The sequence below is a fragment of the Acomys minous genome (assembly GCF_964271855.1).
Source record: "Acomys minous genome assembly, chromosome: 8".
NCBI lineage: Eukaryota > Metazoa > Chordata > Mammalia > Rodentia > Muridae > Acomys > Acomys minous.
Genome location: NC_140489.1, coordinates 26,673,680 through 26,692,114, shown reverse-complemented (window position 1 = coordinate 26,692,114; position 18,435 = coordinate 26,673,680). Strand labels below are relative to the sequence as shown.

Here is an 18,435-nt window from a genome sequence, read left to right as displayed (position 1 = left end):
TAAGGACTTTGGGTGGGGTAAGGGCAGTTTTGTACTCATTTCATTTTGAAAATATATTGCTGAATGGGGTTGTAGCTTCGCTAGCACTAAAGTGGGCCTTACTCTGATCGAGGATGAAGGCTGCGTTGCTCTGTGCCACTTCGTAGCCCTGTTCAGCCAGCAGGAGGTACTGGATCACTGCAGCATTGTAGTCTCCGTCTTTATAGCTGTTGTAGGCAGTCATAAGCCTCTCTGACCAGCGGCCTCGCTCACACACGTTCTTAAACAACTGGGCAAAGAGGAACATGACATATATGTGCTAGAAATCAACCTGTGCATCTTGGCTATGGGTGATTACTAAGTTTGTTCTGTGACTTGCTAGCAGCTGGCTTTCCTTACTGTTTAGAAACAAACACACTGCAAAAATAATACCAACCTATATGCTATTTACTGTGGCCAGGGCTGTTTTGTATATTGCAGATATCAGCATATTCTCCTACTAGAGGAGCTGTTCATAAGGTGAGTCCTATTAACAACCCCATTTTACAAGTGAAACATTAATAAAGCAAAAAAAGATTTCTAAGCGGTTCCAACAAGGAGATGCTGGCCTTGCCCCATGCCCACCACTTTCAACGTACTCCTTATTTTGATATTATGCATCATCTACTCTGGAAGAGACACAGACACTGTAGAGGCCTACACAGACCCTTGCAAACACTGCTTCTTACAGGAACAAACAGGTAAGGACCACAGTATGCATAGCTCTCCAGTTTCTTCCCTCAGTACATCAAAGCTGAATCAGCTTTTCCCATGGAAGAAATCAGATCAAGGAAATTGGCAGGAAAAGGGTAGGCCTTTCCAGCAGGCAAACCCATTTCCTACAGACAAGCTGAGAAAAGCCCTCACCTCCACTGCAGTGTGACAGGACCGCATCACCCCTGTGCCACTGGCATGCATCTGTGCTAGGTTATAGAATGCTAAGATATGGCCTCCTTGAGAAGCTAAATTAAAATACTTCAAAGCCTGCTTATAATCTCTCTTGACTCCAATGCCATCTGCAAGAAAAACAAAACAAATAAAAGGTGAGCAGAATCTTAAATAGGATTTAGTTAAGACCAGAGAAACTTTGAGGGATAAAGCTAGTTGAAGTCAGAATTCTTACCCAGTAAAACATGTTAATTGTACCAATGCAGAGTAATATACTAATATAGATTAATATAAATGATACTGAGAAACAAGATGCATAAGTAATTGCATTGGTGGAATATTAATTTACCAGCATTCACCCTCCCATTTCTTTATCCCAGTGCCATCTAGAGGAAAGCAGTTTAGACTGTTGCATCCATCACTACCTCTGATGATACCTACTATAGTACATGGAGCCAAGCTGCAGCTGCCCATCCACCCAGCCTTGCTCAGCAGCTTTCTGGAAATACTTGAGTGCCAGGTCATAATTCTGTAGAGTAAGATGTCAAAGGGTAAGAAAGCACAAAAGACTGATACACGTGGAAGTTCAGAGAGTCATTATCTGTATAAACAAAGTATATATATTCTTGAAAAGCCATTTTAAAAGGACCATCTTCTAAAAACAACAACAACAACAAACCACTACCACCACCACCAACAACTAACCCAAACCATCTTTATAGCCATGGGGGTTAATGCTTTGGGTCACGAGGAGTTAGGGTCTCACATTATGAAGAAAAGCAAATTGTGAAATAATTTATATGTTTGCTCTCAGAAAGCATAAATACAAATAGAACACTAGAGTAGTAATTCAGAAAAACTGTTTTTACTAACCACCTAATCCCTTTAAACCTTAATTGTTCTAATATTAAATAAGTCATATTAATTTCTCCTTAATTGTTCCCTTCCTATGTACATTTACAAGATGCTGTATTTTTATATCCCAAAGGTCTATGTAACCACAGGAAAATAAATAAAATATATTACTCTGAATTTTGGCATTCTAATGATAGGGTATCTTTTATATAGAAAATAGCTATAGGTAAGATTTTCAAACCCAGTTCTTAGTTTCAGACACAAAAATGTACGTTGCCGCCCACACTGGCAGACTGTTTCCTAAGCTCAGCATGCCACAGGGCACACTTACAACTTGAACTCCTCTTCCGTAGAGGTAGGCCATTCCAAGCCCGCTCTGTCCCACTGGGTTGCCCTGTAAACCAGAGAATCAGACAACAGTGATGAGAGCTCATTAAATCACAGGGGAGGACAGATGACTGCAGAAGAAATCATCTGAAGGATACTGAAGTATGTTTAATTTGTTTCCAATTAAAGACAAACTTTCTCCCTCCATTTAGATTAAACATAACTTGACTTTTAGACACCAGAGGGCTGTTGGTAATTTGTTTTCAAATATTAAAACATTAAATGCCTTTAAGATCAAATCTTGTGAGCTGATTTATGACCATCATTACCACCAATTTATGAAAGAAATGCGCCTAACATTTCACTAAAATTAAAAGCAGCCCATATCTAGCATATTTATGCATTGGTAACATCCTGCCCCAGCAAAGAAGGACAATGCCATGGGGAAGAGTCAGAAGTTATGTATTAACAGCAAAATGCTACCAGGAGCTAATGATACTTAAGACTAATGCAGTGACACAGCAAAATATTTTGAGATGCAAAATGGAAAATTCTACAATTCACTCAAACTCAGAGGGACAGATGACGTCTTTAAAAAAATGTGCCACAGCATCCCTCAGGAAAACAGTCAAGTAACACTGTGATGCACAGCAGTTGGAAAGAGGTCAGTGATCACACAGGAAGCATACAGGGTTGTATTAAAGTATCAAAGAAAGTCTAAGTTGTGTATCATGCTCATCAGTAGAACTAGATTATGGAACCTTTTAAACTCTAATTGTGGTATAACCGAGGTAGGTATGCACCTCCCAATTGCACTGCTAAAAACAAAAGCAGTAATCTCCTGATTAGGAAACACTTTAAGCTAACATTCACCCACCTAGTTTCTAAGCCAAGAGCTGCTTTTACTGGGCAAGCTTTTCTGGTCAACTCATCAGGGATATGTACGTACTTTCATTCACTCAGGGCATGAGCGGGTTATGACTAATCCTTAAACATGGTCCGTTCATTAGACAGTAATAACACAGCACACAGGTCCACACAGCGAGGTGGGGGCTTACCATGTCAGCAGCTTTCTTAAAGTAGTGAAGGGCTGTCTCGTTACTCTGAGGCACGATATCACTCCCTTCAGAATACATCTGGAAAACAGACCCAGCTTCATGTGGAGTTGTCACCCTTTCTCCAGATATAGCTTTTCCTATCTCATGTCATTTTAATTTTTATTAGCTCTCATAGAATTATACCACAAAGTTTAAAATTCTTTATAGGAAATTGTAGAACTTAAAACAAACTTTTATTGGTAAATATTTATATATTTTAAAGTATTTGGTACTCTTAAATATATGACTTAGGTATAGACTTGAATATATAAAGCAGGTTAATGGCTGCTTCAAGAAACCTTAAAACATTAAAAAAAAATTTCATTTGTTGTGTACATGTGCTTGTGGGTGGGCATGTATGTAACATGGTACATATGTGGAGGTCGGAGGACATGTGTTCCTCTCGTCCACAGTCTGGATCCTGGGTATTGTCTTTGTCTGCTGATCCATCTCATCAGGCCAGAAGAAGAAATCTTGAACTCAGGGCAGTCAGGTGGCTAATAACTTGGATGAGACCAGATGACCAATCCCATCAGTACAAGCAGACTGTCGAGTCACAAAGTCTACTTTGCCCTTTCTTTTACCAAGCTGCGCCCAGAACAGGGTAAACTCTGCATCTGGGGTTAATAGAAAACTAAAAGGTGAGCTGGGGAGATGCCTCAGTTAGTAAAATGCCTGATGCAAGCATGCAGACCTAAGCTAGAACCCCAGAGCCCAAGTATAAAGAAGCTAGGCATGATGGGATGCACGAGGAGTACCTGCCTGGGAGGCAGAGACAGGCAGATCCCAGAGGATTTGTTGCAGGCTAATGAGAGACCCAGACTCAAAAATAAGGCTATTTTCTGGTCTCTCTCTATAGGAACATACATGTGCATGCACACCTACATACACATATTACCTTTATGTACATACACAAAAATCAACAAGTAACTAAGAAGTTATTTAACAAGGTATAAACACCAATAAGCTACAGGATCAGGTAAAGCCTAAGAAGAAAGGAAAACAAATAGCTGGCATTGCTTCTCATCCATATGATATGCTAAGCAAATAACACTAAGGTTGCTTTTAGACATAGGATTAATTAGTAATTTAAGGAAAAAGTAAAACTGTTGGGAATAAAGGGATTTTAAGTTTGTAAGAAAAACAGATGAAGAAAAAAAGATTCCTGTGATACACTGCTGGAAGGCTGGTATGCTGACTATCACAGCATTAATGCCACACAGTCCATGCTATGACACTGCAATGCTTGTATGCGATGGTCCACCTCCTAGCTAGCTAGCTGGGATTATTGGTAAGCCTGGATGAGATTTTTCTCTCTGTATAATCCTTAGAGTCCACCTGAACCTCCTTACTTTATGATTTGGTTATACATGAACAACTGTCAGTTTACACTGTATTAATGCTAAAAATAATGAAAATGGAATTCTTCTCTGATACAGAATTTATTCATTACTTTTTAGATGTAAATGTTTCCTTGCTTTACAAAAAGATTATACTGAGAGGTGCTCACAGCCATCATATTAAGACAATGGAAAGACAAATGCCAAATGTCAAAAACTCTCTCACTCCAGCATGAAAGGAAACACACAACAGTGATTCTCAGTAAAACCCTGTGTATAATACAACATTACAGCCTCATCACTGCATTTAATAGCTACAAGATTAGGAGCTCAGACAGTGAATACACTTAGGAGAGAATGCTACACCATGTCTAAGTTGAGAAAGCACTTCACACAGCACTTACCTTATATCAGGACATAATACATTAGCACTGGAAATTTTATTTTGCTGTTACATAACATAGCTGGAGGGTGTACAGTACCTTTCCCAGGAAGGCCATAGCATGGGAATTGCCAGCATTTGCTGCTAAGTTGAAGTAGTCAAATGCTCTCTGTGAGAGAAGAATTTATAAGAATAATTTTTTTTAACAGAATCTGCTTCAATCAAAACACTTATTTCAGGAACACCAGTAATTTTTTCCCCTATATTAACGTGACTTTAAAAACAAGACTATCCATCGGGATTTCAAATAGAATTGTGTATATCTAGCAGTTTTTATAACCACAAAGAAATGTCTGGTGTTCCCTAACCTTCACAGGTAAGATGTCTTATTTATAGGTGGCTCAAATTCATTTGGTCTATTTTACTATTGGTACCTGTGAGAAGGAAAACCACCACCACCACCACCACCACCACATGAAACAAAAACCTAAGGGGCATTCATAAGGCTGGGGAATACTCTGAAATAAAATTTCCTTCTGTATCGGTGAGAGAAAAGTTCTTCGCTGTATGTGAGGTCACATAACTAAGGACTGGTGTTGGATGGCATTCCTCAGCACACTCTCAACTCAATGCTACGACAGCTCACTCTTGTTAGGATCTTATACCACTGGTTATGCCTTGTTTCTCTTGAGTAATCTCTTCCCTTTCTAATCTTACTCATTCAAGTACATTCTCCTAATAGTTATTAAAAAAAATACACCAAGAAATACAAATGCATCTTTTCTTCAGAGTTTCAGCTTCTCTTCAATGGGACTGAAACTGATTAGCTACTTCATTCATAGCACAGTGTACCCAGTGAATCTGCTACAGGATTCTCTATTCTACAGCTTGCTTGGCTTCCATCAACTACTTCAGAAAGAAAGCTCTTTAAGCTACTGATAACCTTCTCCTCACTAGTAAAAGTCTCTCATCTCACTCCACCTCTCTGCAAGCATCTGATGTAATCTACCTCACTCTCTTGGAAACACTCCTTAGCTTGGCTCCACATGCCATGCTTTCCTGGTTTCCTTAACCCCACCTGTACCTGCACCACCTACAGCCACCTTTGCTGATTCTTACTCTGTCATCTGCCTCTTTACAGGAAAGTTCTTCAAGGCTCCGCTGATGACACTTTACATTGTCCAAGCAGCTTTATCTACTCCACGCTTCACATACATCTACATGATGACAACCTCTAAATTTATATTTCCGAGCTCTGAACTAGTCTAATTATGGAACTCAAAGTTTACATCAAATCTACCTACTAACTGCCTGTACCATGGTTCCAGTCCACACTACATTTTCTCTCATATGAACCTCTAGAATATTCTTCTCTTTCATTTCCCAAATTGTATTTTGGGATTATACTACTCATTCCCCACACTGCAGCAAATGTCAGCATTTTCAAATCTGAGTGTGCAGGCTCTAAGAGTCCCTAGAAACGCGGAGGTTAAGCTGACATGAGCAAGCACCGGTGGTCTCAAAATCACACTACGTCCCATAATGTCAGCAGTATGGGCATACCAGCCATGCTCCCTTCTGCCTCAAGGCTATTCCTTTTGCCCCGGAATGGCTCTATCTCCAGTGTCAATATGTCACCCTTTTCTCCCTAAAGAAGTCTTTCCTGTCAGCTGGTTGCTCCTTTCCCTTACCCCTGACTCTGCTTTGAAACAACAATCATGACTTTAAAAGCTCATTATTTTTTGATGTGTTTATTTAAAAAGTAACTAATATTCTGTTGAACTTGAAACTCCAGTAAGGGCAATGACTAAAGCTTCCGTGCCTGGCAGTGACTGGCACATGGTAGGAATTGCAATGTTTGTTGAATTAATGCAACCATGTGCTGGGAAATGCTTTTATTTCTTTTGTGGAGCTGGTGAAACAATCTTCTACTGTGTTGCTGTTTTACATGTAAGCAGCAGACAGCACAAGAACATCCCAGTTCTTGCTATGCAAGAGCTCTGGGCAAATTTCCTCAGAATCCTGTTCTCTTATTATTTTTGTTAAGTAGCCGCATACAGCATACATTTTGGTGACCAAGAAATGACAGCTGTCAAAAGTTGCCCAAGTAAAGAAAACCCACAGCTTTTTGGCATAAGTAGTAATTGTGTTTTTGCGTCAATTTAATTCTAAAAGTCGAAAGGATTCAGTATATGAAATAACTTTACTTGGTATAGTTAACTAGTATGATAAAAAAAATTAGTTTTATGAGTTTGACAATTACTTCTTGAGACTTTACTATGTGCTTGGTTCTGCTAGGGGATAGAACCAGGTGCTAAACAAGGCAGACATGACTGTGCTCTCTTGAACTTGGGCTATAGCCAGGAAAACAAGTTCAGTTATAGAACAAATTAATCTACCTTGAACAAGGACCAGAAAGAACACACATTTTCAGGCATCCTTTGTCATATGTGACAAAGACCTTAGAAAATTCTGTAGGGCCGTGACTTAGATAGCAAGGGGCTGGGGAGGTTCAGAATTTGGTATGAGGTCTTAGATGTCATGTTAAAGGGCAAATCTTTATTTTTTTATTTTTTAACTTTAGTTCTTTTTCTTTCATTCAGTCTTTATTTATTTTATTAATACTTTTATTTTATTACACATGTATAAAACAAACTACATACAGCAGGGTGAACCATGTGACAATCATGAGAATGAGTTCTATACATGTTACATTCATAGTGACTTGGCCATCTGCATTCATCCCATTTGAAGTAAGTGCTTTTCCTGTCTTGTTGGGTCTAAATTTCCGAATGAAATTCAATATCTATCCTATCTCAACTCTAATAGCTTAACTTCTTTAACTTAATCTAAGACAATCTTGTCCCCTAATCAACTAAACTTGGTTGTAAAACTATACTATCTTGTCTTCAATGCCCCTCAGAGACTTGAGAAGGAATAAAACTTAAATTTCTGAGTGAACCAGCAGTGTGGGTTAGCAGCTTCCAAAATGTACAAATTGACTTAAGACAGTTTACTGCCTGACCAGTCATCCAATACACTTTATAATGTTGGAGCCTCATCTTCAGCTTTTTGGCCTAACATCTCTGCTAGACTTGTCTGCGGGGCAGAACTATTGAGGACTTGCTTACCCTGACTTGGCAGAGTGCGGTCGTCGACTCTGCCTGCATCTAAGTTGCCCATTTTTAGGCAGATTCTGTTTGTCCCAAGAATGTAGGGTGGCCCTGTCAGGCCACAGAGGAAAAGGTCATATGTAGTACAGGGTATACTAGATAAAATAAGGTCAGAGGTTAGGGGAGGAGAGCTCTCTTACCTAAGGACTAGAGGAGGGAGGGAGAGGGGATGAGGGGGGGGGAGGGAGCGGGGTAGATGAGGGAGGGGGTGGAATAGGGCAAATCTTTAAACTGCTGGGACCCACAGAACACTGAAGAGTTTTAGGTGAACCACAGGACTGAGTGCTGGGTTTACAGAAACAGATGGATACCCAGACACTGCAGGTGGCAGATGATTCACGTGACAGGTGTTAACAATGGAAAGAAGGACAGAGATGAGTCACAGTTAGGATATAAAGCAGATAAAACTTGGTGTGCACCTCCAGATCAGACTGGAATACCTGTATACTCCTGATTTCTAATAAAGAACATTTTCCTCAGTCCTATATTCTTTACAAGGTGTCCTTTTTTATGGCTTCCTTTTGTTTTTAGAAAAAGCATTTTTTTAAAAAAAAAGTTGTGAGTATGTGTGTGTGCCTGAGTATGGGAATGTACACCTGAGTATAGGTAACTGCAGGGATCTGAAAATGTCAGATCCCCTGGAACTGGAGTTGTAGGCAGTTGTAAACTGTGGAAATGGGTGCTGGAAACAACTCAGGTTATCTGAAAGAGCAGCAAGTACCCTTAATTGCTGAGCCATCTCTCTAGACCCCAAAGATGTCTAAGACCTAGTTCTATTACATACTTAACAACAACAACAACAACAACAACAACAACAACAACAACAACAAAAAAAGTGGATATGTGTTTGGGTAGTAATAAGACCTAAGTTTAAGAGAAGTAAGTTCTGGGACTGTAGAGATGGTTCAGCAGCTAAGGGTACAGGATGCAGTCTTCCACAGTACCTGAGTACAATTCTCAACACTCATATCTGGTGGTTCACAACCACCTATACTTCCAGCTCCAGGGTGTCTGACACTCTTTCTGGCATCTCTGCATCAGCACCTGCACACACATGGCATACAGAAACAGACACACAGACACACACAGACACACAGACACACACAGACACACACATACACACAAATGAAATCTTCCTGGACTTTCTGAAGTCTATTCATGTGTTTATCAGCCATCTGGTAGGTCTTAAGAGCTCACTTGTGACAGGTGTTTAATGAGCCTGACAGGCTAGAACATTCACACAGTACCATTTTTTTTTTTTTTTTTTTTTTTTTGCTACAATGTGAGCAAACTCCTACAACACAGTGGTTACCTGGTGATTCTGTTCTACTCCACGGCCTCCGTGCAGATGCAGTTGTCCCAGACCAACCTGAAAAGCAACAACAACAACAACAACAAAAAACAATGCAAAAGTGAATGTGAACATCTGGCATGCAATTAGAATCAGACCAATAGGGCTGTAAAAAGGCTCTGCTCATTAATCAAAAGTGTGGTGGCACATGCCTTTAATCCCAGCAATTGGGAGGCTGGCAGACTGCTCTGAGTTCAAGGCCAGCCTGGTCTACAAAGTGAGTCTAGGATAGCCAAGGCTACAACGAGAAACTCTGTCTTGAAAAACCATAAAAAAAAAAAATCTAGTCTTTAATCTTGAGTATTTACTCTGTTTCAGTTATCTTAAAATTGCCAAGAGCTAAAAGGCATGCTTTAAAATAAACAGCATTCTTCTGTGTATGTGTGCATTGTTTGTGAGTGTATATATGTTCCCATGTGTGTAAGGACACATGTGTGCAGGTGCCTGGGTATGCAGGTGGAGGTCCGAGGTTGATGCCAGGCTCTCTGCTCTCCATCTTATTCACACAGGCAGGCTCTCTCAGCTCACCCCAGAGATCCCCAGGAAGGCTACCCTAACCAGCCAGATTGCTCTGGGGATCTTGTCTCTGCCTTCTGAGTGCCAGACCTTCAGGCAGGAGCCACATTCACCTAATATTTATGTGGGTTTAGGGTACATGAACTCTGGTCCTCACACCTGTACAGCAAGTACTGTCTCTACCAGATCATCACCCTCACTCCCTAAAAGTCTTTTAGACAACTTAACACTGAATTCAGTCAGCATGCTCTGAAGGAAATACTAAAGGATGCTCTTAAGTCAACAAAGACAATTATCTGAGAAGCCTAGTAAGGAAGAAGTAAAAACAAAAGGAAAGATAAGCCTGTGAGTAAATTTAAGCTAATATGTGCTGTATAAAAGAAAACTCTTGTGAGGGTCAAAGCCATGTAGAATTCAATCATGCTAAGCATATGGTAAGGGCCCCATGTTGTCCGGGGTACATTAGCATGCTTATCCATTAGACTTGAGGGACAGACCTGAGTGTCAATCTCGAGGCAACACAAAGAAGGCCTGACTGCTCTGTTTATGGTGAGGCAACAGTGGTAAGCACCAAAAAACAAGGTCAAGAAAGCAGAAGGGAATGTAGAAAAGCAAGATAAACAGGAAGTAAAAGAAACATTTAAACCAAAACATACCCCAATTTGAAAGAAAGACTTTTAAAATGGACAAGATAGTTGTATTCTAACTTCTATGAGTAACAGTTGGACCTACTATTTATTATAGTTTTAACTTAAGACTCCCTTCTGTGAGCCTTAAAACTATTCTTAGTACCTATTACTTATTTCTATATATCCCCAGTAGCTGTAATTTTAATAGAAAAAAAGGTGCTGAGAGTATAGGATACTCTTTTTCTAAGGGATCCACTGGTGATTCTAAAACAAAGCTGATAACTACTCAGAGCAAAGACAGTGTCAGATGTGGGTGCGTGCCCTTCCCTCCCGGATTAAGTAGACAATGCAGTAAGACATTTCCTGACGCTGACACCCACCTGTGCTTGAACATCGCCCTTCTCAGCTAGGAACTGGTAATACTGAATCAAATCTTCTTCCAGCATCCCACTGTTCATTCCTGGGTTTTCCACTTCATCAGGCAGCCGTATTCTCTGGACTACAGAGCCTCCAGTTAGGGAGATATCACTAGCAACTAATAGGGAAAGACAAATAGGAATGGCAGATATAAAGTCAGAGGAGCAGGTCTACAAGCAGATGTTGACAGACATGGTGCCAATGGTACTATTTCTGTAGTAGTCTATATGTGGCAGCGTGATAATACATCAATAAATCTGAGTTCCACTACGAAATGTTTAAGAATAAATGTAAAAGGAATGTCTTTCTTAATTAAAAAAAAATTAGTTAAAATGTAAGTCCACTTAAAAGTCATTTGCAGAATTTGAATGACTACAACCAAAACATATATATTTAAAATTAATTCCATTTTTTTCCCTATAGGGTGAAAGAGAAAAACAAAATAGGTACCATGATTGGCAACAAGACGATAATGGGTCAGTGCTGACTCACAACTCTGGAGGACTCCGATGCCAGCCCAGTAGCGGTAACCCTGTAATACACCTTGGAGTGAGACAACAACAGCACCACAAGTTTCTGTGCTATTCTTCTTAGAATAAATGAAGCCAACCATTCAATATAATTCTGCTGTCCTTTCACCCTTATATTCCAATAAGAAGTCTATAGTTAAGTATGAGAAAAGAATATTCCTAGAGCAACCAAGTAAGTGCCATGAGTTTTACAAATGACACATGTATGTGGTAGTCCTTATCAGGTTTCCTCAGAATCAATGGCAACCTTAGTTTAGACATAATCCTAACAAGAATGAGGTGGCCTTACCAATACCAAACAAAAACGGGCAAAATAAGGAAGATGCTTATTGGATGCAGGCACAATTACACTAGCACCAAGTGAGCATAGAGTAATGGGGGTGAGGAAACTGATTATAAAGAACGTGAAACAGGAAGGAGATGTCTGAAATCAGCCTGCATGAACTCAAAACTTTATAAGCTTGTACAGTTCTTGGGGCATAACTATAGAGCAACATGTATAACATGGTCTAATTTTACAGTTACTGTTTAAGGAAGTTGGTAATTTAAAGTGTTTCATATATATTTTCCACACAAAGTTGTCTTATGTGAGCCAGGCAGATCTCTGTGAATTTATGACTAGTCAGCCCTACTCAGCTAGGGCTACATAAGTGGGACTCCTGCCTCAAAACTAAAACCAAAACAACAAGAAACCTACTTAAAATTTTTATCTGGGGCTGGAGAGATGGTTTAGCGGTTAAGAGCACTGTCTGTTCTTCCAGAGGTCCTGAGCTCAATTCCCAGCAACAACATGGTGGCTCCCATCTATACCAGGATCTGATGCCCTCTTCTGGCATGCAGGTGTACATGCAGGTAGAACACTCATACATTAAAAGAAATTATCTGAAGATAGTTTTCAGTTACTATCTGAAGTACATTACCAGAGACGAAACAAAACCAACCTTGAAATCAGACAGCAGAGCGACATTAGAAAGCCCAGCATTTTTGCTTTCCATTTCCTTCAGTTTCTTCAGCAGCTGAGCTCCAGGACAGAACAGAATCTGAGCACCTGGGCACGACTCAGCTATCTTGCTGGATTCCAATCTGCCCTGCAGTTCCCAGCACCCTACTTTTTAGGCTACCTCTGTTTATCTACATACCTAATCTGATCTTGATGGTCACTCAATTATTTTTGATGTTGCCTATGGTTTACCCAGCTGGCTGGAAAACTAGACTATCCTTGTCTGTCCTGTCAGTAAGGAGTCTGGAGATCCTTTCCCATGTGTGCTCCAGTTAGTCTCATGTCCACTCAGGCCAGCCTTTACATCCCTGTAGTAAGGAACTTATACTCATTTAGAACATAGCATCTATCATGTGACCTTCCCCAAACTGAATGTGTAAGAGACCTAAGCCCCTTAGCCCAAAAGGAATTTGGTGGGATGATCTGTATCACTGAGCAGCGTAAGTGGTCAATGCTGTCAGCTTATACACAGATACTTGAAAGTGTCCTTTATAAGACAGTTCTTTATATAGTAGGTCATCAAGTGAAATGCAACATCTATGATAATTCAATCCAAAAAATAATTTTGATAAACAATTCTAATTTACATATTTTTAATCACATGTAGATTCAATGTGTTATAACGATTAACAAGGGTTGGGTGGACGTTCAACTGAGTATCTGATCATAAGTGAATCTCAGTCAGCAAGCCTGGAAAACTTATGGGTACGGCAAACATATGTTTTACCGTTTAATTTTAATTGTCTTAAAAGTTCACACTTACCAAAACCATATGAGCTATCAGATTGCCTCCAAGAGCTCCAAAAGTATAATATACAAGAGCCTGTTTAAAAAAAAAAGATACATAAATGAACAGAGAACAGTGCTTATTCAATTCCAAATTTAATAGACAGTAAGATTTCAGTGACATTACCTTTGCCTGACTTGAATTAACACCAAGTCCAGAGGCGTAGAGGAAGCCAAGAGCCTGGGGGAAAATGAGGAAAAGTCAATACTCTTACTTTGGTGAAGACACATAAGAAGAGTGAAGGATCTTTAAATAAGGTAAGATTTGAGTACAGCTATGCAGGATGGTTCAGTTAAAGAGCCAGAGCAGTGCATTTGGTCTTTTACAAACCACATAGCTAAGTGCAACTTAACCACTTTTAGTTGAAAGGCTAATGGAAAGATAAGAAGGTATTAACTAGAAAAACAAAGCTAAACACATGCAAACTGGCTTTTACTTCACTTTTTACAGCCATTATCAGGATAAAATACCTTATGTGCCCTTTCATATTTCTTCTCTGCAGGGAGGGATGAAGAAAACAAAAGTGTCCCAAGATAAGTAATCTCAGGAATAAAGAGATACCAAGTGTTTAAGGGACATAAATTCCTAAGAAAGCCACCACCAGCTGACATGGATGAGGCTCTACCTTCTCTCCTGTGACACACAAGTGATAAGGGAAGAGTGGCAGAGAATCAGAGTGCCGTTAGTCTATGAGGCTCATGCATCCCCTGCAGTTAAGAAGACTATAATCCTAGATATGGCAGCAAAGGAGGCCAACTTTGCACATGAATCACCATTTGCAAGAAAGCAATACAGGCAGAGGAGCTCAATCTAATCTGGCAGAGCAAGAAGTAACTGGCTTGGGGGTTCTGCTTGCTGCATCAACTAAAATTAATTACCACACAGAGAGTGTTTGGTTGGGTATGAATGCAGCAACAGTGTAGAGGTAGGTGACTGCCTTAAAGACATCAGTGCCTCTTAAAGACAGGGTATGTAGGTTTATACAAGCTGATTTAATCAAGAAGGAAACACGTTTCAGAAAAACAAAGAGAACAGTTAAGATAGAATCTGTTTATGGCTAAAAATAAGATGAGGAAAGCACAACAGATTATTTAAATATTCACAGAAAACAATGGGTATGATCTTGTTATCATGAAGCCTCAAGAGCACTGTCTCACATGCTTCATTCCATTATGGTTAGCAGAACACTCACATGTACACAGACACACATGCATTCACACTTTATTAAAATACATGTTAAAAGAAATTGAAAAGGGTCAGGGGCTGGAGAAATGGGCCAGTGGTTAAGAGCACTGGGTTCTCTTCCAGAAGATCTGGGTTTGATTCCCGCACCCACATGGTGGCTCACAGCCATCTATCTATAACGCCAGTTCCAGGGGACACGACATCCTCTTCTGACTTCCTTAAGCACCAGGCACACAGTGGTGCATAGACACACAAGCAGGCAAACCAACCATACACATAAACAACAACAATCTGTGCACCCCCTTAGCCCCAATAAAACAACCAGAAACAAAGCTCAACAACAACACAGCGCTGTGTACAGAGGTTCTCCACTGAAGTTGCACTTACAGTTTGTCCTTTGGGAGAGCCTTCCTCAGTCAGTTTCTCAAACATCTCTTTAGCTGCCTGGATATTCTGTGTGAGATAATCACCAAACAAGAGAGCGTAGGACACTCTCTCCAGGGCTTTGGTGTGATTCATTCCTGCTGCCTTTTGAAAATACCGATATGCTCTTTAAATAGAAACAATCAAACAGAAAGTGTTTTTAGAACAGCCATTAAAAGAGTTTTCATTACTAAATGTAGCATAATTTTCTTATTTTATAATAAAAAATTTCCATATATTATTCCTACTATATCATCTTATTTATATATGTAAAAAATACTCTGGATAGTTTGATTTAGCTAAGGGGCCAGTTTCCCTCTGTCCAGCATTTTGAAATGGTCTAATTACAGTATCAATGAATGAAAAATTCAATGATCAGGTTAAGAAGATTTGGAATAGAAATTTATAATGATGTCAGGTAGTAACTAAAAAATTTCTAACTCTACACATAGACTAATAAAACCAGCATAAATCAAACAGACATAAAATATTAGTATTCTTTTGGAGTGTTACATTCTAGGTAAAAATTTCAAAGCAAAACCAAAAATCAACAGGTTTGATGACAATTCCTTTTGGTTGTTTTATGTTATTTTTGAATCTGGAACAGCGTGTTCATTCTTAGCTCTTAGAAGTGACTATAATTTTAATCTATTTGTTGTCATTTTCCCCACTGATCAGCCTTATGGTCAATATGAATGATCTTCTTGTGCAATGAGTTAATGTCTGCCAAAACCAGGGTTTCCTGGAACACACATAAAACATCTATGTGCCTCTGGCAGCATGGCCTTAGTTAGAAAGGGCTCAGTGACGGGCCTCGGCAAGGGCTGTCTTAGGGGAGAATGTGGTGGACAGTGCAACTTACTCTCTCTTTTGGCTCTTCCTATTGCTTCCGTTCAGTATCTTCATCCCACTCTGATAAATCATCTCTGCTTCCTGCATCTGTCGTCTTTTAGCAGCATCTTCTTCAGCTGACAACAAAATGACACATGCACTAAATGAATCTTATTTATTTAGTACCAAGCTCACTCATTGTTTCAAGTAGGTTATAAACAGAAAGAAAGATCTTTCACTCCTTCCAAACTTGACTCTAAAAACAGCTGACAAAAGACTTTTGAAAAATACAAAGTCCACCAAAGTCACTTTCTCTGATTTTCAGAGTATTTTTGTTTTAGTAATGGTGCCTTTTTAAAATATAGTTCAACTAAACCTTCAGATCAACTAAAGCTTCAGATTAAATGCTATGTTCAGCTAAAATAACAACAACAACAACAACAAAACATTATTAGAGAAGAATAAACAGAAAACTACCATAATATTCAAAGGTCACGTTGTATATTTATAAAATTATTTAATTATATAATTAAAATCTTAAGACCTGATTTTTACTAAACATAGGTCTAATTTAGTATGCAATGTTCAAGTTTATTAATTCTCTCTCTCATTTTTTTGAAATAGGGTTTCATGTAGCCCAGGCTGGCTTCAAATTCCCCATGTAACCAAAGATACCCTTGAACTTTTGATCCTACTGTTCAGAATTCTAAGAGTAAAGTTTGTGCCAGTATACCTAATGTATGTGTGCTGGGGACCAACCCCAGGGCTTTGTGCATGATAGGCAAGAATTTGATCTCCAGTCCAGCTCATTAATTTTTCATATTCATTAATGTAACACTGAAAAAAATTGTATAACTTTTGTGGATTAAAATAACTATTTTGCTACTTGAAATATTTGCAACATTTTAACTTTGCAACATTTTAAACAAAATACAGTACCTATCATACGACAGTAGGATCACTATTTATATAAGTAGAAGTAAGTTCTTTCTGTAATAAAAACTTGGCATATTAAACTCATCACGCCAGCCTGCGTCTGAAGATGGCCTACATGTGATGCTGTTTTTTAGTGATGTCCAGGTGTCTACAGCCACAATATTAGAAATGGTATCTGTTATTATACTACTAAATCCCCCTAAAACAGCTTTCCAGCAGAGGGCAGCATTTCTACACAAGGTGGTTAAATATACTCCATATGTCAAATGCTATATATACACAGTTTATTTCACTAGTTGTTTAAAGAAGGTAGTTTTTGGTTTTCTTCTAATCACTATTAACCTTCACTATCACAGTCAGCTTCCAATATTGACGAAATGTTTTATATTAACTAGCTCAACAGCCTGCCTCAAGAGTCTACAGAACTTCCTGTGAATCAATGAGACATAAGTGTGAAAGGCTGAGTGACAGCCTGCAATAAATATATCACATGCTCGTAGCACTTAAGTCATTCCTTAAGGCTATGATCATGTCACCAACACTGGCCCACATGAAAAAGAACAGCTAAATGCTGCCCTAGACTAAAGCAACAGGGCATGCCCCTACTTGAGCAATACGCACTTTCGCAGAAGCCCCACTTCTCATCTGTCTTGTAGTCATAGGTTGTGGCACACCACAGTCTGCCATCTTCCCTCCCGTCTGATGTGCACTCATCATATTCCTTATCCAGGAAAAGGAAAGGGAAGTGACAAGGCTCCCCATGTGCTGTACCTTCAATGGCAGTCAAAACTGGAAAAAAAAAAAAGAAACAAAAGTCTAAATATGAACACCTTTGTGATTTGTGGATTCAGCAATGTCGAGCTCCAGCTACCAGAATCTAAACGAAAAGAGATACACTGTGCCATTTGTAATGGGAGCCAGAGCTGACTTGCTTGGAGACGACTTGAGGTCAAGTCTACTTAATGAGCCTAGCTGACTATTCACATGCATCTAGAGTAGACTTTGAGTTCTTAAGATAAAACAGCTTAATGTTCAAAGTCTGCTACAAGACACCTAAAGATTGTCAAGAGTTTGAGATCTGTCTGGGCTACAGTCTCAAAAAGCAAAGCAAAGCAAAGCAAAGCAAAGCAAAGCAAAGCAAAGCAAAGCAAAGCAAAGCAAAACAAAACAACAAACCCAATGAAAGAGCACCGCAAACTCTTGACAGATATAAGGGAATCGTCTATATTTCTCTTTCTCTGAATGGAGCATATCAATTTCAATTATCTAAAGTTATACTGGAATAATGCTTCCCCAGGCAAAATTAATCATTCACATATTCCTCTGTGAAGCATAGCATTTTATTAGAGTACTTATCATATGTACTGAGGGTTTTAATACCAGTTTTTCTTCTGCACTGTAGCTCTTACTAGACTATTTAATATGGCCCCTGTCATGTCAGATAATAAGTTCAAAAACTGACAGCTATTATTACTTCTAACACCCTTTCCTCTGAAAGGCTAGAAAGTATCCCTCCTTTCTTTCTAATTTAAATAAAGGACATAGCTTAAGATACCAATTTTAAAAACATTTTCAGTAAGCAAGTAGAGATAAAAATGTTTCACATGGTTGCATCAGGTAGATGCCACTTATCCTATAGCTGCAAGGTAGGCAAGTACAGTTTCTGCAAGAGCTGATGCTCATGCTGCTCAGCCAATGGCTCCAAGTATGCCCTGGGGCTGTGTAAGAAAAGGGAAATCAGGTAAGCATG

General features: G+C 39.3%; 1 protein-coding gene across 3 annotated transcripts in view; it reads right to left on the bottom strand.

The window, feature by feature from the left end:
* SEL1L (SEL1L adaptor subunit of SYVN1 ubiquitin ligase) overlaps nucleotides 1-18,435 on the bottom strand; it is a 39,691-nt gene that overhangs the window by 8,096 nt on the left and 13,160 nt on the right. For all 3 annotated transcript variants that reach the window (XM_084793701.1, XM_084793702.1, XM_084793703.1), the window contains 14 exons: nucleotides 17,307-17,474; nucleotides 15,781-15,886; nucleotides 14,883-15,045; nucleotides 13,437-13,490; nucleotides 13,287-13,346; nucleotides 11,444-11,525; nucleotides 10,957-11,111; nucleotides 9,393-9,449; nucleotides 5,008-5,076; nucleotides 3,147-3,224; nucleotides 2,093-2,155; nucleotides 1,348-1,435; nucleotides 886-1,034; nucleotides 103-268 (listed from right to left, as the gene is read on the bottom strand). In XM_084793701.1, the coding sequence (XP_084649827.1) occupies nucleotides 103-268; nucleotides 886-1,034; nucleotides 1,348-1,435; nucleotides 2,093-2,155; nucleotides 3,147-3,224; nucleotides 5,008-5,076; nucleotides 9,393-9,449; nucleotides 10,957-11,111; nucleotides 11,444-11,525; nucleotides 13,287-13,346; nucleotides 13,437-13,490; nucleotides 14,883-15,045; nucleotides 15,781-15,886; nucleotides 17,307-17,474 (1,458 nt within the window). The remainder of the gene's footprint in view (nucleotides 1-102; nucleotides 269-885; nucleotides 1,035-1,347; nucleotides 1,436-2,092; nucleotides 2,156-3,146; nucleotides 3,225-5,007; nucleotides 5,077-9,392; nucleotides 9,450-10,956; nucleotides 11,112-11,443; nucleotides 11,526-13,286; nucleotides 13,347-13,436; nucleotides 13,491-14,882; nucleotides 15,046-15,780; nucleotides 15,887-17,306; nucleotides 17,475-18,435) is intronic.